The following is a 22702-nucleotide window of genomic DNA, read 5'->3' as shown; positions in this document are numbered from 1 at the left end:
TTCAGTTTAGAACAATAATGCGAGTAACTTTTACATATGCAGCAAAAACTACGCCGAAATACGTATACAATATAACGTGTGTCACTTTCATAATACCACAAAAACGTAGATCTCCGCGGCCTACAGGTAACGTGTTTGACTGGCTCAGAATATTGTCACGTGATAAAGTAAAGTTCTTCGCAATTATGATTTACTAATATACCCTTCTATTGTATTACGGCGATATACCTTTGTTTAACAATATCCACCACATACTGTGTGTACAGACTTGCAAAAATGAGGGTCGCCCTCAAAAATGTATTTCACTTTGAATTTTGTGCTCTTACTGAAAACACTTGCAGAGACGAGGTCGTGAAACTCAATCAACGGTTGCTTTGAATTGAGCTGTGAGAGATGTCAAACTCCAGTAATTCAGAATCCCTCAAATGCACCTTAGACAATCAAGTTTTCTGGGACTTTGTCTTCTTTGCCTGTGTTCTCATCATCAAGTGGTTAGTTTTGGCACCGCTGACTGGTATACTACGAAAGATTAAAAACGTGAGTATTGTGCATTTTTGTAAAAACCTGCAGTGCTAAATCACACGGTGGTCAAATTTCATCGCACTGTTGTATAGGAGCAGGATGAACGGATGGATAGGTGTGTGGATGGCCGGGAGATATATGAGGATGTCTGGGTAAAGAGAGTTATATGCATGAACTATACAATTCACACGCAAAACCTGATATCAGAAAGAACTTTTTTTCACCAACATAGTCTTTGACCAATAGAACAAACTACCTGACAAGTCAATGCCATATCATCAACACTCTATGAACCATTAAGATAACTACACGAAGGACCAGATAGATGATATTTAGAATCTACGTGTAAAAGGCCTTGGATTACTAGTTCCGTCAACCAAACTGAACTTCAACAGACCTTATATATAGTTAGTCAGTGTTGTTAGTTATGAGTCACGATATCCGTTACAAATGTACTTTACCTCGACAAGTGCAATAATTGAGATTAATCCATTTGTAACATCTTGCACATTAGTCAATCGTCGTATACCACTACCCTCTTTACGGCTAGCTAGGCGTATTATTTGTCGTTGTTTTCGCGGAAAATATGCTTTTTCTTTACGAGAATTAGTTAGTGCTCTCCCCCTTAAACGAATTCCTTGAAGAGTTGAAAGGGGTCGAGGCTACAGACGGATAGCGTAACAACATAAACGTTTATGCACTCTATCATAATTTCAGAAGACGTAACATAATTGCATGCAAGGAGTGATACCAATGATTGTTAATTTTTGTTATCATTTTCTTCAATTATAACATTGACAACGGTCCAGGCTTATGTCAATTTAGAAGATACAGGTAGTGCTGGTAGCCAGGCCGTCAAGCAGGACCCGGATGTCGAAAGAATTCGCAGGTAGGGCTTTTATCTGTTTTCTCTATTCCTAAAACTACTATTCACGGAGATGAATATTTATCAACTTAAACCAAGGCGTTGTGCGAAAAGAGACAACTTTTGGATTGGTTGTAAATTTCTCATATTTGGAGTTAAATATTATTGTTTGATGTCATCGGTGACATGGTCAAAATTCCACCCTTTAAATGCAATTTACTATCATGATAATACGTAATTATATATATTTTTAATTTCTCTACAAAGATGCCATCAGAACGACGTTGAAAACATCACTCCGTTCCTCATCCTCGGACTCGTCTACTCAACAACCAATCCTTCACCGGTGGTGGCGCTGTACATATTCCGTATATTTACTGTTGCTCGTTTCTCCCACACCTTTTTCTATCTGTCTGCCAAACAACCAGCCAGGTCAATGTCCTTTCTAGTTGGCATGGTTTGCAACGTTTCAATACTCCTGCAGATTCTTTACAGTCTTTAGATCATGATGGTTTTTGGGAAGAATTGCTGTGGTGTTTGGTTGAAGTCTTAAAGAAAAATAATTAATGTGAAAAACGTAAAGTAAGCCGAGTCTTCTTTTAGTCTATAGGCTATCCATTTAACACTTGCACTATTCAATGGTTTTCCCTTAACTGTCTTCAAATTCAGAAAACCAATGGTTATCCTGTAACCTAAATTTTACATGACCTCAGCAAATTGTGGTCTTGGTACACTACATGATTATTATGTACAGCCTAGCTTTGTATCCTGTTTACACATAGCAACAGATCCTTCAGTTTTTCTGACATCAATAAACAACAACAAATCAAGTTAAATAATTGTCATACATAAATTTCAATTTATGAATGAGAGACAACAAGTCTCCAAGTGTGTGAATGTAGTAAGATTGTAATGTCTGGGGTTAGATGGATGGTGTTAATTTCTATGTAAATGTTTAAATAAACATGCACCACACATCGCCATTGTTTTCTTTCAGTTACTTTACTCCTTTATTGATACATATATTTGAAATTTCATACACTTGGCATGGCAAGCCATGTTTATAGCCTAATATCACAGCTTTCATTCACTTGGCATGGCAAGCTATGCTTATGTTTCTTAGCTTAATATCATTGAAAACTACAAGAACAGATTTTGCTCAGAACAATGTACATTTGACCTTTTTTTGACATAACTTTACACTTTGTTATTTGCTATAGTTTACAAGAAGATGTCTTCATCACAGAACATTTAATTATTTAGCAGGGGGTTGAACTGAAAGTATACACAATATTGGTAATGAAGCCTTATATATGCCACAATGTGTTACTCCCCTTTGGATCTATCCACCCCTCAAAAGTATAGTATAGTCTGCTGTTAACATGCATGCTGTATGACTGTCAATGACCATTTCAGAAAAGCTAATAGATACATACACATTGCAAGAAAACAAATGTGTTTTTCAACTATCCAGCTTTGACAATGCTACTATAAACATAAAAAAACAAGATGTAGAGTTGACTTTTCAAACCCCATTGATTCAAACAAACAAACAAACAAACAAACAAACATATGATAAAGAACGCTACTTAAGGGAAGATAAAACACAACAAAGAAATAAAACAATTTAAAACTTCATAATCCATCTTTTTATCAATTTTATCTTAACGAGTGTAACCATTTGCCAAGCCCTGACAGTTTTAGATGACAGTGGAAAGCTTACCATTGGAAGTTGCCTTTCAAAAGTTGTGTTTATTTCTATCAATACAAGCTTGTCACAGTATCTATGTTGAGAGCAACCTTTCCTCTGTAGTAGATATTACTGATTACAAGAACCTCAGGATGGAATGATACTCTTGTCTCAGGCAATCCATGGGCACAACTTGTAAATATCCAAAATGGAATTTACTACTTACTAAAAGAAGTTAAAATTTGAATAAAACTGAAAAGATTGACTGAAGGTCAAGAAGGTCAATTTGATTGGTCATGTGACATGATCAGGTGACACCAATGCACTAGACATATGAATATTATAATTTATAGGATGTCAAATGTAGCTCAAACGGCAAGAATTGAACGCTTGAATTTGTCTCGTTCATGCAACCACCTCAAACTAAAATAATTATAGCAATGCTTTCTTCTTGCTTGAGATATGTTTTTATTTGTCATTTTTCACTATTCATGCAAGACAAAAAATAAACATTAAAAAATTTTAAATTGCATTAAAATAATCATCTCGTATGCCCATGGATTCACTGAAATGCTAGTACTATCAAGTCCTGTAATATCTACACTGAAAATGTGAAAGTCTAAATCTTGTGATTCAATGGACTTTAACATGACATCTCACACTGTACACCATTGAGGACAGACAACCCAGCACTGACAGATTGCCCAGTATTCAATTCTTACTTCACAGCAGCATACATTATATATGGCTTGGAATTAACAAGTAAAAAATCTTGTTCCATTTTTTTTCATTTAAAAACAAAGAAAAAGTTACAGGGGAATGTACAGAATCTGGAGATTTCTCTAAACCCCAAAAACAATCAAAATATTCCTAGACTTCAGAAAACAACAAGTCTGAGAGATAACAAGAGAAGTGCATTTCCTGCATCAAAATAAATATCTACGACGAATTGGTTGATAAAGTTTACAAGAAATGTTTGTACTCTTTTAGACACACATCAGACACTAAGATATATGCCCTATTGGTACAAAAATCACATTGCAGTACTATGTATTAGCATTACAAAATTTCCATGCATTCAAATGAGGTCATTTGCATAATATTGTATAGTTAAGATGACATGCTGGGATTTGCAGGCAAGGCAAGTAGCGTGTTTGATAGAATACAATTTGGATAACTCTAATAGCTATTATAATGGGGTAATTCCTGGGAGTCACTTTTTGTTTCATTTAACTTTTCCAACTAGATTTTGCCAAAGAAGATATGCCTAAATATCACAATTATATTAGCTCTCTTTGCCAAGATTAATAAAAATCCTTAGTGCAGAATAGTCAACTACAATGGATGTAGCTTGGGAAGCTGATCTGTGAAATTCAGTAGTCTGATGAAACAGTGCAACTTGTTTTCTGAAGTCACTGTGAGGAATTGAACAAATGTACTTCTTACTGTCCTTGAAAAGGTTAGGTGTATTTTGTTCAGTCTTGGAATAGGAGCAACTTAAACCATGCATCACATTGGGCCAATATCAACAACAGCTGTGCACATACGCAACATAAAATGGAGCAAGCTGTGTTATCATATATAATATATCACACAACTACTCAGACAAATTTTAACTATTTATATATATGACATACATTGTACCTAGCCATCTACTGGAAGCATATATTACATACTTTTGATTATCATTATCACTACATGAACATTTTGACCTGGGTTTTTCAAAGATGGCTGACATGCAAATTACCTGCTTGATTATGATTGGTCTTGGTTTATACAGAATACAGACTGGCTTTCTCAAAACCCAAAACTACCATGTGACTCATGACTAGCTATTACCCCTTCTTGGTCTTTTTGTTTAGGGAATGAGTACATTTCTGATTATTTTACAGCAATACCTGGCATTTAATACACTACATTGTGATGAAAAACAATGTTCTCTAGTGACCAAATGTGACAGTGGCATACATGAACAGTGCATTCACATGTCATAATATGACAGGTTTGTCTAGAGTGTCACACATTGTATCAGAAAATTCCCCATGCATAAACCTGTTTGTAAATATATGAAAACACTTGTTTTAAAACCTGTGTTATAGCAACATCCATTGGGGTAAACTGTAAGATACAGTTGTGTTGTTCAGCCCTATCATGCTTCGTGAGTGCTGGCTGATAACATGAATGTTGTATCTTACAGACTACCATTGTGTTAACAGACACTTATTTACATTCAATTCACTATTCCATGGTACATGGTACATGGGCTGTTAATCAATGTTGACATACATGGCCGAGGGTGCTCTTTATGATCAAAATATGATCACATGTAACGGGCCACTCATTATTGTTGACATACTTTTAGATGACTGAGGGCGCTCTTTGTGATCAATTTAAGATTACACATGGGTGATATTTCTTGTTGGCATACTCTGACATGGTTGAGGGCAGTCTTTGTTGTCACAACCATTTTGGTACAGGTAATTCTTTCTGAAACTGACCAGTAGAGGGCATTCTTCACGGGAGCGGAATTATTATAGTGGGTTCTCTTTCTTGAAAGGTCTATTGTTGAGTTGAAAATGGCAGTGACAGGAATGATTGTCGTCAGCCTTCCTTCTTTGAAGTGACTTCTTTGAGTTGAGTAAATGTTTTAGAGAACCAGTTGTTTTTGGAGGCTTGTATTTCTCCCACAGCAGCGGTCAGCTGATGTTCCAGATCTTGCGTCTTACATTCGGACTCTACCAATTGCAGTTTGGTCTGGGCAAGCTCTAGTTCAAGTTCCCGCAGTTTCTTTTCAGCATCGATGACCCTTGGATCAGTTTCTTCTTTGGGTATTTTGTTGGTGACATTTAATTGCACATTGCCGTTGCTTGTAAACATTGCTGAACACTTCTCACACATTGACACAGCCTCCTACATGGACAAGACAGGAAATATCATGCATTTTAGACAGTTTACTGAAATGGCAAGTATTCTAGTGTTACAAGGATTTTGCCCAGTGTTCTCCTTGTAAGATTGGATTCACTATGGTTGAATGGTTAGAGTTAAAGGAAAAGGGTATCTTATTAATTAACAATGTTTACAATGGGTAACACTGAAGTAAAGTACTGTCTCTATGTGCTACACTCGTTTATAGCATTTATATCATGTGTTAAAGTATACTGTTTCAATTGGTTTATTTACAAGCCTAGCATGTGGCCTTTCTAATGTTGTCAATTAGCAAATGAAACAGTATACTTTTACACTTGATATGGATGCTATAAATGATTGTGGTACATACAGAAAATGCTTTACTTTGGTGTTATGGGTTGTAATAAAACGTTAGACAGGATAAAATGCATTGGTTTCATTCACTACACTTCTCAGTATGGCATTGGCAGTAAATTGAACTTGGGTGGAAGTGATGCATGGGCCTTACTAGTCAACTTCCGTTAAACATATTGTTGACTGTTTGTAATGTTATGGTAATTACATTAACAATAGAAAGACTTAATGCATTTAAAAGATGAAGCTATTAATGTAGCAAAGCACTACATAGAAAGTATTCATCATTATAATTAGCATAACTTACCCTGATTCCCTGTATTTCTGTTTTATATGATGTCTGTTGTTTCTCTAACCTCTCACTAAGTTGTGAACAAATCTGTTTATATTCTCCTACTATTGTGGTATTCCGTTGGTTTTCTTTCTCTTGACGTTCCAACTCTACCCGACACATTGTCTTCACCTACAGGATAAATAATGGTTTAAGAATTTATCACAACCAAGAACACTGAATGTTAGAGCTGCAGTTCTAAATATAAGTGTGTTGCTAAAAAAATATCATTGTAACTAAATATATATTTTGGTACAAAAATAACTTATAAAGTTATCAAACTAAAAATTTAATATAAATATTTAATGGGAAAAATTGTAGAATAAGTCTGCATGCACACATGTGAGATAGTTTGAGACAAATAATGAAGTAGTAGTGGGAGGTGGAAAGTATGCCCTCAATGGCACATGTACTAAATTCTGTTGTTTAAATCTGTTATTCCATGACAACTGGCAATTGTACCAATAATATCAGCATTAGTCAATATCAATTCAGAGAAAGAAGAATTTTGAATGAAAGTGGCATGTTCATGTTGTGGATTATGCTGAAAACGATCCTGTTTTGCCCCTAAGTTGTAGTTTTTTTGTGTACAAAAAAAATACTAACCTGTTCCAACTCAGTAGTTAACCTAACCACTTCATCCTGTGCCTCTATACACTGTTCTTTAGTGGTCAACAATTCCTTGTGATAACTATCAGCTTTATCTTCTGCCTGTGAAAAGTACAAACAATATAAATTATTGACATGAATGTCTCAGATTAAATGTGTATATATCACCATGCCATCACCTTCATTTTCAAGACAATGGTTATTATATGATGTCCCTTACTATAAGGTAAAGCTGGACCTACTTTCAGTCAAGTTGAACAAAAATATGGAATATATACTCTGGTTGTTCTACGTCACATCAACGTGCGTTTACGTCACAGCAATGTACGTGTTTGAAATATTGCTATTACTTTCCCCAATTTTTCTTTTGATATTACTGGCACTGGTATAATTGTTATTCTTCAATATTTTTCTTCACTCAGCCAGAAAATACTTGTGACCTACGGTTTTTGTCACTACGAGTCTAAAACGATTCATAGTACTAAGGCCCCCTTAGGTCACTCATATTTTCCTTGGCTGAATGAAGAAAAATATTGGGGAATAACATCTAATTATCAGACAGAACCTTGTATGACATCTCTAGCAGTAAGTCGGTGTATACTGTATGCTGGCAATGATACTTACTGTGTCAAGGTCATGCCTTAGTGCTATTTTACTTGTCACAAGTTCATGGGCAAGGTCATCATTCTCCTGTTCCAGCCTCATATTGGCCTCCACCAGCCTTTTATTCTCACGCTACAGGAAAAACAAAATTGTTGCATCAAGATTTTGTAATAAATGATGATGCATGAAGAGTTCATGTCATTTGCAAAGGACCTCAACTTCTACATATAAGATACCACAGTGTCTAGTGATCCAGGAGTAGAACAAGGCAAATAACATACATCTCAAACTCAAACAAAAACAAAAACAACAACAACAACAACAACAACAACAAAATCTCACTTGTTTAGTATTCTCACTGCATTGCTGAGTCAATAGTTAAAGATGCTAATTATTGTAACAGCGGCCAACACATACTGTGTTTTGTGAATAGAGCTATTCATACATTCTACACTGTGAGAGTAGTAAACAGGCAATGTGAAATGACAAGAGTTAAACTCACCTCATATCTAGACAAGGGATCTTCCTGCTCCATCTGTTTCTGTTTTATCATGTAATATTCTTTCTCATATTTCTTTAATTTCTTAGAACTCAGCTGGAAAACAAACACAAGGACACGAATACATTATTTTTACCATTCTTCACACACACACACACACACACACACACACACACACACACACACACACACACACATACACACACACACATACATACACACACACACATGAATGCATTCGTGTGCACTCATTCCCTCAAAATAAAGAGACGTGTATTATACACACCCTTATGTATATACAACCCAACACATTTGTACATGTCCCCTCCACACACACACACACACACACACACACACACACACACACACACACACACACATATACACACATACACACACGATATTAATATATTTATTAAATTATGAGCAGCACTTCAAGCTATCGTCTACATTTCTGTTTTATTAGAAATTCAATATCATGTTTTTGTTTTTCAAAGATATCCTATTCCATAACAAATGTCAACTATAGCCCCCCTGGAATATAAGTTAAAATAAAGGCGAAAAAAATACCTATCAAATTACATAATTATATACATATTGGGAAACCAGATTGCCTAACTGGATTTTAGGAGTGGCAAAATCACCAGATAGAATTTATATACACACTGTTGTGTTCAAGAAATTATAATCTACAGACAAGTAACTCAATAAATAAATTTTAATCACAGACTAAATGAAAGTTTTAAGTGCAAAGAAGAAGTCACTAATTATTACTCTGGTAATTGAGCCTTCAGTTTACTAAGATAGACACAAACTAAAACTATTGTCACAACATGTTGATACAACAATGATACACTATAACTGGACATTGGTTTAATTATTGTCTCAATAAGGAGTTCAAGTTCCATATACATGTACTTGCAGTGTAGTGTTTTGGGACTTCCAATGTTTACACTATCTAGTGTCTCGATTACAGGGTGATTAGAATCACACAACAGAGGAACTACTATCACCCACTTGTGTAATCTACCACATTGAAGAACAATAGATTTGGTTTTACAGGTTTAGAAGGTTCCATTACCAGTGTCATAACTTCACTAAAGGCAACTTGCTCACTTTCATGTGACTCAGGCATTGGGGTCAAAGGTCAAGGAAGACTTGGGGTGAAAGGTCAAAATTTATCCTTGAAAGTATACTGATCTTAATAACTACTGGAGAACATTTCACATATTACATATCTATAATTTTTATAATATTTCATCATTTTGTCTGTTTTAACAAGCAATTGTAACTCTACTTATCGATAGTAAACAAGTTCATCTTCGAAAAATTTCTTATTCTACTCTTTAAAAGAACTCTGATAGCAACTACACGTTGAAAAAAGATAAGTTATTTTACAACTTATTGCCAATGTTCTGCAAACATTATCACTTTCAATACATTGACCTTTGACCCTAGTGAAAATGAAATGAATGAAACATGTGCTGTAGACTTCGAGATCAAAGCAAATTTACAGAATGGAAGAAAGCGGAGGGTAGAGATTACTCACTCTGAAAGGGCTAGAAACATGTCTTCCTTCACCACACCACACCCATACATAGATAATCAAAAACAGTTTTTACCTTAGTGGTGACTGCTATATGCAGCAACTCCTTAGCGTTTTCTTCTGCTCTGTACTTCTTTGGCAAAGTTACACGGAAATACTTCAAAGCGCCTTCAAAATCTAGTGCCAAGAGATCCCGTTTGGATGTCTGGAAGAATGCAGATCAAATGAATCGTGAATGTGCTGAGAGAATATTTTATGGTTGACAGTGTCGTGAAATCTAAACCCTGGGATTACGTGTCATGCTATGTTTAGTATTTAGGGCTGTAGTCAGTAGTAAGCCTGCATGGAATTTCACTTATGCATTCAGGATATGCTAATGAAACTCCAATATGCAAATTTGTGTCAAAGGTCGTGATCTGTCGTCTGGTTTCTAAAACAGCAAACTTGGTGTGAAGTACATTTTCACCACTTACTTAAAACTGAGTATGTCAGTGAGGTCAGAATGGAAAGGTCAAAGGTCACTCTTGATATAGGAATACATGTAACATACACTATGTCTCTGATTACAGTGATGTGAATGTAAAGAGATCAGATTCCATCATCTCTTTCTCCCTGAATGATAACATGTGATGGACCTGTATGATATTTCATCAATGAAATACTTAATCATATGAATATACAACCCTTCATGTGCAGTTCAATAATTCTGCGTCAGTAGACAGCAAAAAAACAGCTACTTATGTTAGACATTTTTCAACATATACTTGTTTTTCTGTTCAGCAGTTTCATGCTGTCTTTCTTGGCATGACAAAATATATTGTTTATCCAATTCTGTAGTAGTTTCATACAACATGAAGGAGATCGTGGTATCATGGTAAAGTATTTGAAAACAGGGCTAGGTTAACCCTTTGGTGACTTGGTTTCTGTAACTCTATGTATTAATTACACCCTCTATACAGGGTATCAGGCTTTACAGCGTTGATAACATGGCTACAGCTAGCTTTATCCAATGAACAGTTTAATTTGGAAATTCATACAAACTGTGGAAGACTATGACATTAGGGTTTAGTAGTTAACTTTACATCAAATACAGAATCATGAGTGTTTGGAAGCAAGTGCTCAGCATTTTGTGAGCTAGATATCCTTACTGCTATTTTTTGTTAAATCCTGTTTTTCCCAATTTTGTGTACAAACAAATACCCCCCACCCCCCTAGGCAAGAGGATTAACCTTCAACCTACCCCTTCAGTTATGTACATCAATTAATGAGATATATTATCTTACCTTCAGTAATGCTAATGCAACATTAAACAGTGTATTCACTCCCTGAAAAAAACAAATAACAACAAACTTATAGACAGAAATACATATATAATATTAATGTCCTGCATGTTATTATCATAAAATACGAAAATACTTAAAAGATACTGACAATTACAATAACTCATATCCTTCCCACAACAAAAGTAGCAGTTATTCTTACAGCTTTTTGCACTGTATACAGCTCTGATCAACCCCCCCCCCCCCATCTTTTGGGTTTTCTGTTTTCAAAACACAAAAGCTAAAGAATTCTGATTAAACTAACCACTCACTACATACATCTATACTTTCTGCTGCTGTAAAAATGTGTGTATTGTAATAGTGACAGCTTCAGACTTCTTCAGAAGTGTTTATGTGTTTGTTTGTTTCTCTCTGTCCATCTGTCTGTCTGCTCATGTCAGATTATTTGTATGCTTGCTAGAATTTTGACTCAAACACAAAGTGTCAGAAATCACATCATTTCAAAAACGACAAAAGTCAAATTCCAAGTCATTTACAGTGTATATCTAAAATAACAACTGATTCATCAATGATGCCGGATCAACTTACTTCACTTAGAAAGATATCTATTATGTGGAACACCATGAACAGTGGAAACTTGGCTGTGAACAGAGTCAGGAACCACTGAGATGCATACATGTGTGCTTCAACATTGATGTCAGAGAAATGGAAGTACAGATCAGACATGGTATCCTGGATAGAGATATAAAGACATACAGAATGTTTTAGCCCTATTACCTCAATAGCGCCCTCTACAAGTATGAACACATGACATAAATGGCATGTACGGCTGAAAAGAATTATGCAATTTTTATTGCATTTTCTATTCTAACATCTTAGTAAAGCATGCTATACTGTGGGGTCAGGAGATTTTGAGTAATCAATATGTATGCCTGTTTTGACTCGTGTCATTTCTAGTTGGGCAAATTTCCATAATTTCATCACCAGAGGGCATGATATATTGGAAAGGTCCATTGATTGTTTTCATACAGTGACTCTGATTTGTGTTTTGGTACTTGTATTACTTTGTAATGCTTCTTGGTGAATAACTGATAGTCATTATCATAGGTCAAGGACTTGTCCTATAACCAAGTTACACTTCAAATTTGATGAGTTTTTAGGTTTTCCACCAGAAAGTCAACCTTGTTATTTACAGCTCTGTTACATAACCTCTTACCCATTAATATGTTAATTACAAAATTCACTGTAGAAAACCCATCCTGCATATCTTGGGCAAATAATCCGATGTTTCCTTTCATGGATTAACGGTATGTAGACACTTAATTTGTGTAATAGTGTCCCAATAACTGAAAAAGTGTCTGCTAAATGAAACTGAGAACACAGTTGAAACAATGGGAAGAGTCGGACAGGAGTATAACTAAAGTAAATTTCAGCAACATTTTGGTTACAATTATAGAACAGCAAGTAGATACGCCGCTATAAATGGCAATTAATTTTATCAAAACACTTCCTAAATGATGATCAAATGATACAGAGTGATAAAATAGATGGGTAACACACATGAAGAAACTTGATTACCTCCATCAACCTTTCCAAGATGTGGAATTTACAGTGTAACAACTCAAAGTCATTACGGAACAAATCTCGTAGTCCATACTCATACATTATCTTGACAAGTACGGCAAATGCTTGTTCCTCTGGCATCTGTTGGGGGGAAAAAAACATAGAAAAGGTTATAACAACTAATACTCTTTTAGGTCAACTTTCGTCCAAGGTCACTCACTTGTCTCTAAGCATATACTTAGAATCATATATCAGTTTAGTACTGTAGAAAACAATGCTTTCATTGCTGTGACAAATTATATCCCATATTATACCACGTCGTCCCTGACAACTGATCAAGAACGTGAATGCTGGTGTATATGTGAAAATAAGACAGCTGTTTTTGGAATAGAAAGTCAACTTACATGTAAGAGTAGTACGGCTGCTAAGAATGATATACCCTGGCAGTAACCAACTTCTTCATCATAAACTGCATAGGACTATAAAACAACAATAATATCAATCATTGTTGTGCATTTTTGGGAGAGCTCAAAGTTGGTAATTAGGATAGAAGTGCGCCCTCTGTGTCAGTCAGTTGACATTCTTGTTACCCTTGTCATATAGATTAGTCACTCATTCAATATCCATCAGTGTGGTCACATCAACTGCACTCAAATTTCTTAGTTAGGGAGTACTTTATGTAGTCTGTCAAATCATTGAAAATCAGCATGAAATGTTCTGGAAGCCAAACTCACATTAATTTTAAGGAACATTATTTGGGGGGAAAAAACGATCCTGACTGCCAGTCATCCATCATTACTATTCTATTTCTGTCATCAATATCAAGTTTATGAAATATGAAAAAATTGTTCAATAACATGTTTTCATGAGTGTGTTTGGGAAACTTTTAACAGTTCAGTTCAAAAGCAGTCATTTTCCCTTTTTGTATGAAGTTTAATTCAAACACTAGCACACACTGTCATCAGGTATTTTTTATAGCATACAGCAACAAGTATATTGAAAATTCTACATTTATAACTGTACACTAGCTGGATAGATTTATTATTGTGGGTGCACCTGTTAATTACTCACTAACACACATCTAAGTGAACAATCACAGAGGATGCAACAGACTGTATGCTCACCCAGGGAGTTGAAGAACTATAAAAGCGTGTTGTGTCACTATAGATCTGTACACGGATAATAACTGTACAGCACTTATGATTATGGTAATATTAACATTCAACTATAAATATTATATGATGTGTGGCAGGAAAAAGCAGCAGAATTCCAAAACAATGTCATAAACTTCATTTGAGCACAGAGTGGGAAAATGATATAGAAATGCTAACTTTAGTATGTCATTATTCCAATCTTACCCTACTAATTTTGAGTAAAGCATCTTGTCCCAGTCCACCAGTTTCCTTAAAGTAATCATGTGCTGGGAAAGTTCTATTGATGTCTCTCTCAATCACTTTCTCAGCTTCTGACTCCTGTAATGAACAATCATGAAAATACAAATGATAAAGTTATCAGGACTGTGTACTTGTAAAAGATATTGAAGAACGAGAAGTCAGATAATCAGATACTTTGGTGACGTAATTAGAACCAATGGCCATCAGAGATTATTAACGGAATGGTCAGTTCATGGTGTAAGAAAAGGGGGGGGGGGGGGGGGGGGGGGAACCAACATAGGAAATGGTCAACAGATGTGACAGAATGGATGTACCAAAGTTTGTGCCAGGCTTACGTATGACTGGAGGGAGTAGAGAATCAACATTCTCCACAGAAACAGGGCAAATAAAATGACTTTGGTTTTAGGGTTAGGGATTTTACTGTATATGGCCAGGTTGATAAAATGGTTGTTACTGATAAAAAATGTCAAATCCTAAAATACTAAATGCTTTTCAGAAATGCTCTAAATAATAGTAATGTTGGAGTAAGCTAGTCCAATGTACGGGTGGCTTAATGCTTTGCCGTAAAAGGGTATGCATACAGAAATCTATCAACCATCCATCATAGAATATCGTCATGCTGGGGTACCTAGTCCAATATACAGGTGGCTTAATGCTTTGCCATAAAAGGGTATGCCCACAGAAATCTATCAACCATCCATCATAGAATATCGTCATGGCAAAAGAACACTGATTGAACATTTAATACAAAGACTTCTGATATAGAAATCTCACCTTTGTCAATAAGAGTCTATAGTGTTCCATGAGTCCATCATGTTCATGACAACCAGCAAGTAACTGCCATACTTCGCCTCTCAATGCTTCAGGTATACCTTTCCGTACCAATGATGTTAACTGTTTAGGTTTATTACTCATGTTAACCCGCCACTTTGCCAGTACTTCTCCCCACATCTCTAGAATGTTCTCTTCACAGTCTTTAGATACATCTCCAAAACCACTCAGTAATGGCTCATCATTATCTGTACAGGAATATATTCAGTGAGTTATTTGACCATCCCCATTTGTAAGTTGAAGGGACTTTAATACTTTCATGTTCTCAGCCAAAACTACAAAAAGATTATATCACATCACAATACCCCAGACCCCCCACCCCACCCCACCCCACCCCCCATAGTATAAATTAAAGACATGTTCAAGGAGAACGTCACAGCTGGAATTGAAGAACATTTTCATAAATTTGGATTCTGGATTTTTGGATTCACATGATACACATGCATTTGCCAAGAAACACCAAGTAGAAAGTTGAATAATTAAATCATTGTGTGATCAAGGTCTGTAGTAGACGGATCAAAATGTCACATTCATTCCCAATTCACCGTTCCAAAGTAACTATATTGTACTGTCCTATTGATTCTTGGAACCATGAACAATATATTCTCCAAGTTGAAAGTTGTTCTTTATCCATTGTTTAGTGTACAGGGCCTTGTCAAGGATAAACATTGTCTTACAAGAGTCAGCAGACATACTTATGTGTAATAGCAGACCATATATATTAATAGAGTACAACATATATATTCATGACTCATAAGTGTTTATTACCTTCAAATAAAACAATCATAAATATTTATGTGATTATGCATGTCTACTGACCCCCATGAGACAATGTGCATCCATGGCAAGGACCTACACTGAACAATGAATGATGGACAAGTTTCAATTCTGGGTTGCTGTGGCAATTGCGTATAATGTAATTGATGTAAAATCATGAAATGACTCTCCAGAACCTAAAGTTTGCAAAAATGTAATTATTTTTTCTTGAATGGCATTTCCCATTATGGTTGCATGCTTTCTATGTGTGGAAATATTCATGACCTAAGGGGTTGTCACTACTCATATAGTGACTTGTAGTGACAAGGCCCCTTAGGTTACTTGTATTTTTCTAGGCTGAACGAAAAAAAAATTTGGGGAATAATATCTAACTTTTTATTATTCTCATTATTACATACCATCGTCATCATCTTGTGGAGTTTCAGTAGTACTGTTACCCATATCAGTAGAGTCTGATGGTAAACGTGGTGGAGACTGTACCCCACCTCTCTGTCTCTCTAAATCTGTCTCACTTCTCAATGTTATCACTTCATACGCTGGTTCATTCTCTATCTCACTCGGGATCTGGAATGTTTAATATGCATTATATACTGTAAACCGAAATATTGCTGGTCGAAAATTCTGCTGGTTCTCAAAGACTAATTTTTGTGAATAATTAAATTAAGTATGGTGCACTGTTTGTGTACAAAGAGTCATTTTAGTCACTTCTTATTTTCGTGTGTTTGTTTTCCAGCAAAATTTGTGAAAATAAGTCTAAAGCAAAAATGTTCATGTTTATTATAGAAATTTACTGTATGTTTCACCTCTTTGAGTTGTAAATAAAACAATTCATGGATTGGTTTCTTGTTGAAGTACCAGAATCTTTCTGTGACAGGGAAGATCCGAGCTTTGGTCTCAACACGGAATCGTACAGGTTCCTGTATTCCGGCAATAACTAAGTCAGCTGCTACTGTCATGAACACTCTTGTACCTGTAAGCAGAAATATTTGTCTACTTTACTTATCTCCAGTAATTGGTTATAAAAGTGGATTGACTTCCAACAAAAATTCTACTTTACTTTCAATTACTAACATTTCCAAAAGTAGTCTCGTATCAATCTGCAATTTAAAGCACATAAGGGGCAGATTTTCAGCAAAATTTTCAGAAATTTGGGAAATTTTTGTTGTTGAGCATCTGCACCAAATCTTTTGAAAAATCTTGACAGAAATACAAATAATTCCATACTGAGTTAACAAACACTTTAAAAAGGCAGTCATTTGGGTATTCATTTGGTACAAACGTATGATCAAACCATTTATGATAATTTTACTCCCTATTCAGAATATTTAATTTTTCATATTAAATTCAATATAGATTGGTTTTCATTTTTATTTTATGCTCTTGTCCAAATGTAAGATTTTCATTTTTTTAATCACATAATATTACCAGTAGTAAGAACATATGATAGCAAATTAAGTCATCTTCTAAAAAGTTTTTGATTCTGTGACTAGCAATTCTCGTTCATGAATTAATGTACCTTTTGTTGTTTCTGTATTAAGTACTTCAAAACTTGGGTCTGTTGGATCCCACTCTCCAGACAACACCGTTTTACCATCACTGCTGTCTCCCATGGAAACCTACAAACAAACAAATAAACAAACAAATCAACATGTTACAGCACACCAGATGTCTGATCCATACATGTACACCTAGTGGACAGACCAACTCAGGGAATTGTGCTACCTTTAAAAGTGACCACAGGTTGCATAGTGCCAAATGTTCTATTAAGGGCTTGAGCTGTACACCAGAGCTACTCTCATTTTCAGCTGTTGTTCATAACCTTCTGAATACAGATCCAGGTCTTATTACAAGACTACTTACAGTCCCTTGCTACAAAAACCTACACAATTACTAGGAATGCCCACACAAAACTTTGGTAGTGAGCAAAAATTTCCATAATTTGTGAAAGGCTTTTGTCCTACAGTGAACTCTGACATCATGCAATAATCAAAATTCAATGTGATGGTCAAAACTTGTGTTGTTTGACTTATCAGGAGAGGTTACATTTGAAATAAGTTAACACTGTCAGTTGACCCTTGATTGGTCATCTACCGCATACTCCCAATGACATCACAACATAAGCCAGTCACGATCCAGGTGTAATAGTACTAATACGCCAGTCATGACCCAGGTGTAATACTAATAAACCAGGTTGCCCTATCTAGTCCACTTCGCAATACAATGTAGAGGTACATGTAGATACCGGTATAATGATGATCACCACTTGTGATCATTTCCTTACCATATCTAGTAAATGCATGTCTGCATGTTTCACATTTCTTCCTGGTGACAGCAATAATCCAAAACATCTGAAAGTGAAAGTAACAAACAAAATATCTAAAATACCAGTCATGTATGAAACATTACAATGATTATGGCTATTGAATGACTGATTATACATACTGATAAACTACAGGTACTGAGTACATTGCACTCTCTAACTAAATTTTACTATATCTACTGAGGTGCTTTATGGCAAGGGAGAAGAGCGCCCTCGATGGCTGACCTTCCAGGCTACAAGTTTATATGCTTCTTAATTTTAACAAGACAAATTTGTTTACAGTGCAGATACGTCTACATTTTGTACTTTGTGAAAACCTAAATGTTGAATATATGTAAATCTCAGTACCTGCAATCTATGAATATAATCATTAAATTACCAAATTCACTGTAAATTCATAGTATTCTTTTCTACCAAAACCTCCAAGTTTGGTTCAAATATTATTCTATCATGGTTTATTGGGGTAGGGGATATGGGTAGTTTGTAAGGTATGCCATGACGGGGCGCCCTCACACATCAATCAACCAAGAGTTGATGAGCTGGTGAGAGTGGAGCGACATGACATATCTTACAGTCTAGGGGTATAAGATTTGATGAGACCATTGTTCAAAGTTCAAACATCCACCACCATCTCTATTTTGCTGACACTATTTTCTACATGTCTGTTCATACATGGATTCTATTCTCAGCTATTCTCATATATTGGCATGAACCACTGAAGTCTGCTTCATATAGTCTACGGTTGCCTCTGGTGTCTGAATAATTTTGCTCTTTTTTTTCAAAATGAAGGAGCTGATCTTCTATTAGTATTTTGATTTCACTTCATGTAAACTAATTCCTGTATAAAAATTTCTAAGAATGGAAAATCCACTACACCGGTAGTCACTTTAAGAGTAATAGACATTTCCTGTTTTCAAACAAAAATATATCTGGCCATCAATCATATCTTTTCTTTCAGATTTTAGTCACTTTCTCTTTCATTTTGGTTTGTATAATCATTTACATTGATTCAGGCAGAACTGTGATGGACAGAAACCATGGCAACATGAAATCTTAGAAAGCTAATATTTCAAATTTTGAATTTGTGACAGTGCACCAAAGTTGCACTATCTATCAAACTGACCAGGCTATTAAATTAAGAAATAATTGTATGTTTCAATGAAAAACATGGTCCTAAATCTATGACAAGCGTAGCAATGTTTTTTCTGTCAATTATAGCTCTGGTATTACAGATTTTTGAATATCAGATTTAATGTAGCAGTTTTCGAGACGCAAGTTCAATTTGATTTAAACTACTATGCCATATATCCTTATGTAAACTGTAAAAGACAACTGAAAAATTGCAAGAGAATTGTGAAATTTACATTCTCGTAAACAAACATTACGATGCGCTCCATACAAACACAATGCCAAAATGTATTGTCATCTTTTGATGAATCTTTGAAAGAAAGAACAGAACAGTAGCCATGCATAGATGTATACCATATGAATCCCAACCATTACAATACATGCTACTGTATGATGCTTTTATGGACTACATATAGATCATAAAGTGTTCTAACCAGGAGTAGATAATACAAGTATAAAGTGATATATATATCCCAGTAAACTGTCAGAAGAATGAGAATATTTGTATCATTCTGAGCAAATTACCTTGCGGTTATCAAGATTGAACTGCTATGTGTAATAGTGTTAAAATTAATATTCTGGCATCAGATTGAAAATGACATTTACATGTAACTTAGTACACATGTAGGCATATTCAATCTAAGAATATATCACGATATTAAAAATACCACAATAGGAATAGTAGTCTTCATCCTGAAAAGGTTTATTATGTTATAAGTTCTGAATTTCATATTATCTACTCCACATCAAAACACTCCATTTCTCACAGTTTGATATGATGAGAACAAGGATATCCCAAATTTGAAAAACAAAAAACAAAAAACAAAAACAATTCTTTAGTCCTGGTATGAAAAGCTAAGGTTACAGCCTCATATCAACACATTGTGAAAGTGACTTGGCAAACCAAATGTAGCAAACCTACAAAGCAATGGCAGAGGGTGATAACCGATATATATCCCAAGCTTATGTTGTCAGCCAATGACCAATTTATGATACACCAGGATTTGGGGAGATAACCTGCTTATTACCCTGATACTGGGATAATGACCCATTCATGCTACACTGCCATCAGGGTGATAACACATTTATCACACTGATACTAGGATAGTAGCCAATTCACGATGGACCAGTATCAGGGTCATAACCTGTTTATTACCCTGATACTGGGATAATGACCCATTCATGCTAACCCATTTATTACCCTGATACTGGGCCAAAGACCAATGCATGATGTACCAGTATCAGGGTCATAACCTGTTTATTACCCTGACACTGAGGTAGTGGCCAATTCATGATGTACCAGTATCAGGGTCATAACCTGTTCACTGTATACCAAGTTCAAGGTGATAACCTGCTTATCATATATCCATGTCACTGATATGAGGGGTAATGAATTTATCAAATTTCCACGACATGTCTATTTTTCACTGACATACACATAGGCAATCACAACAACTTTCCGATCTGCTAAAATGTATATCACAAGAAGACCTAATTCTTTCCATAATAAAAGGAAGTTGCATATGAATCATCATGTGACTGTAAATTGATATTTCATACTAATACATCATATCAGCATGGATGTATGATAAGGCTAAGATATTTACCTGTATGACAATTCCTTGTAATGGTTGTCATAGCTACAGACATTAAAGATAAGAGGAACTTACATCTCATTTCAAGGGCAAAACATTGACAGGAGCTTGCCAAAAAGTTATTGATTAAAGCAAATGAAACGTGGGTACTTTTTCTTAACATTCTTCTATCCTCAACCACAACTCATACACTACACACTACATATACATTGGGCTAAGCTTTCAATGGTTTGATAAATTTACATTGTATACAGACAACACAACAGACCTGCTACCTGTTCCAAGATGCATCATGCGTCTCTCCATACAATGCCATGTATTGTGTACGCTCTGAGAGGTGTGCACACGCTACTCGGGGAGATGATTGTCACCTGACTGTACCCTGAGTTCACCTGTAAAATCCTTCTCTGTCATTGATGGTGTTTTGTCTTTGTTCTATAAAATCACTCATAATCAAAGAGGTCAACATGTCTTTCCATAATTTCCTGATGAAAATGTTATTTCAAACGTAACATAGACAACACAAGACTAAATGTAACAACATAAGTGACATCATCTCATACAATGCATCTTGGAACCAAAAAATTGACTATTATATGCAGGCCTGGTCCTACATTCCAATATCTAATGACTAAATTGTAACCTTCCCTTAAATCTCAAAATGGCTAGGATAAGCCAATCCATACATTGAGTCCAGCTTTTTTTCAGTGCCAAAAATTAAAGTAATCTATGAGATTTCATCATTTTGATTTTCAAACATGCTTAGACATTATAGAATTATAAATTAAATCACTTTCTGGCTGACTAATATAACATACTGGGAAATATCACAATCTTAATCTGTGTATGCCTACATTACAAAATCTGACATGAAACTGCGGGAACTTTAAAACCCATCACTCATAGTCTACGAAGTACTAAGAGTGTAGAGAATTTATGATTACCATATTCTCATCAAATTTAAACACTTATTTTGAAAAAGAAATCTATCAAAATTGGGGACAGGTTTATTCAGTTATAAGTAATTATCTTCAAATTAGTTATTATCACAGCATTATCACAGAGAATATCAACTTAGTCTTTGTACTGTAAGCAAAGCACAATCACTCAATGTCAAAAACCATCACTCACACTGCAATATACCAGTGCTTATTCAGGAATGTAGCTAATTTTAAAGTAAAATGTGAAAAGTGGATTATATCTAGAATGAGACTTGTAAATCTACCCAACAACAGATACTGGTTGAAACAAAGGGTTTTTAAACAAATTCCTGGAAAATTTTTACAGAGTACTTGGGATCCCATACCTGTCAATACTTAGTAGACTGTTGTTGGTTTGTTGTACTGTCACAATAACTTTCTTGATGCAGTCACGTCGTAGTTTGAAGCAGTGCTTCTCTTTTGGGACGTGACTAAAATTGCCCTTGCCATCTTCCTCCTTGATATCTAAGCTGACATCAAAGCAGAAGAGATCCCCCATATCTCTGTTAGGAGTTCCTGGGGGACTGCTGAGAGATGATGGACTTCGCGGTGCTTTGCGAAACGCTGAGGCAAAGCTAAAGAGGATTTTCTCTACCTGTTGAAGAAAATACATATTGTTATTATATATACATACTATCACTGTCAAGGAGTAACATCACACCTCACATCTTAAATAAAAGTGACGCTTGCATCACAGATTAAGTCAAGGTTACAACAGAAGGTCGCTCCAAGAGATAACTTGATGTGAATATTAAGTTGAATCATACAGTACACAGTGTTTTATTGAGGTTGGGAATCCTAATGACAGAATGGGGAAATATTGTAAATAATCATCAAAACATTTCCATCTCTTCTATCATAATTTTAGCGGGGTGTTCCTGGTAGATTTTATCAAATCACCGCCCTAA

General features: G+C 35.4%; 2 protein-coding genes across 3 annotated transcripts in view; one reads left to right on the top strand and one right to left on the bottom strand.

The window, feature by feature from the left end:
• Positions 1 to 393: 393 nt before the first annotated feature.
• Positions 394 to 1889, top strand: LOC144441314 (microsomal glutathione S-transferase 1-like). Its single transcript, XM_078130872.1, has 3 exons — positions 394 to 537; positions 1332 to 1411; positions 1655 to 1889. The coding sequence occupies exons 1-3, from the start codon at positions 394 to 396 to the stop codon at positions 1887 to 1889; spliced, it is 459 nt and encodes a 152-aa protein (XP_077986998.1).
• A 493-nt stretch (positions 1890 to 2382) lies between these two features.
• The window catches only part of LOC144441480 (rab GTPase-activating protein 1-like), a 33965-nt gene continuing 13645 nt past the window's right edge, over positions 2383 to 22702 (bottom strand). For both annotated transcript variants that reach the window (XM_078131062.1, XM_078131063.1), the window contains exons 5-21: positions 22121 to 22389; positions 18053 to 18119; positions 17288 to 17387; positions 16575 to 16741; positions 16170 to 16335; positions 14938 to 15182; positions 14128 to 14241; positions 13174 to 13248; positions 12785 to 12910; positions 11795 to 11938; positions 11210 to 11251; positions 10003 to 10131; positions 8384 to 8476; positions 7903 to 8013; positions 7276 to 7380; positions 6646 to 6801; positions 2383 to 5987 (exon numbers count right to left, since the gene is read on the bottom strand). In XM_078131062.1, the coding sequence (XP_077987188.1) occupies positions 5679 to 5987; positions 6646 to 6801; positions 7276 to 7380; positions 7903 to 8013; positions 8384 to 8476; positions 10003 to 10131; positions 11210 to 11251; positions 11795 to 11938; positions 12785 to 12910; positions 13174 to 13248; positions 14128 to 14241; positions 14938 to 15182; positions 16170 to 16335; positions 16575 to 16741; positions 17288 to 17387; positions 18053 to 18119; positions 22121 to 22389 (2418 nt within the window). In that variant the 3' untranslated portion in view covers positions 2383 to 5678. The remainder of the gene's footprint in view (positions 5988 to 6645; positions 6802 to 7275; positions 7381 to 7902; positions 8014 to 8383; positions 8477 to 10002; positions 10132 to 11209; positions 11252 to 11794; positions 11939 to 12784; positions 12911 to 13173; positions 13249 to 14127; positions 14242 to 14937; positions 15183 to 16169; positions 16336 to 16574; positions 16742 to 17287; positions 17388 to 18052; positions 18120 to 22120; positions 22390 to 22702) is intronic.

Source organism: Glandiceps talaboti, chromosome 10 (genome assembly GCF_964340395.1).
Source record: "Glandiceps talaboti chromosome 10, keGlaTala1.1, whole genome shotgun sequence".
Classification (NCBI taxonomy): domain Eukaryota; kingdom Metazoa; phylum Hemichordata; class Enteropneusta; family Spengelidae; genus Glandiceps; species Glandiceps talaboti.
This window is presented reverse-complemented; position numbering and strand designations above follow the sequence as displayed.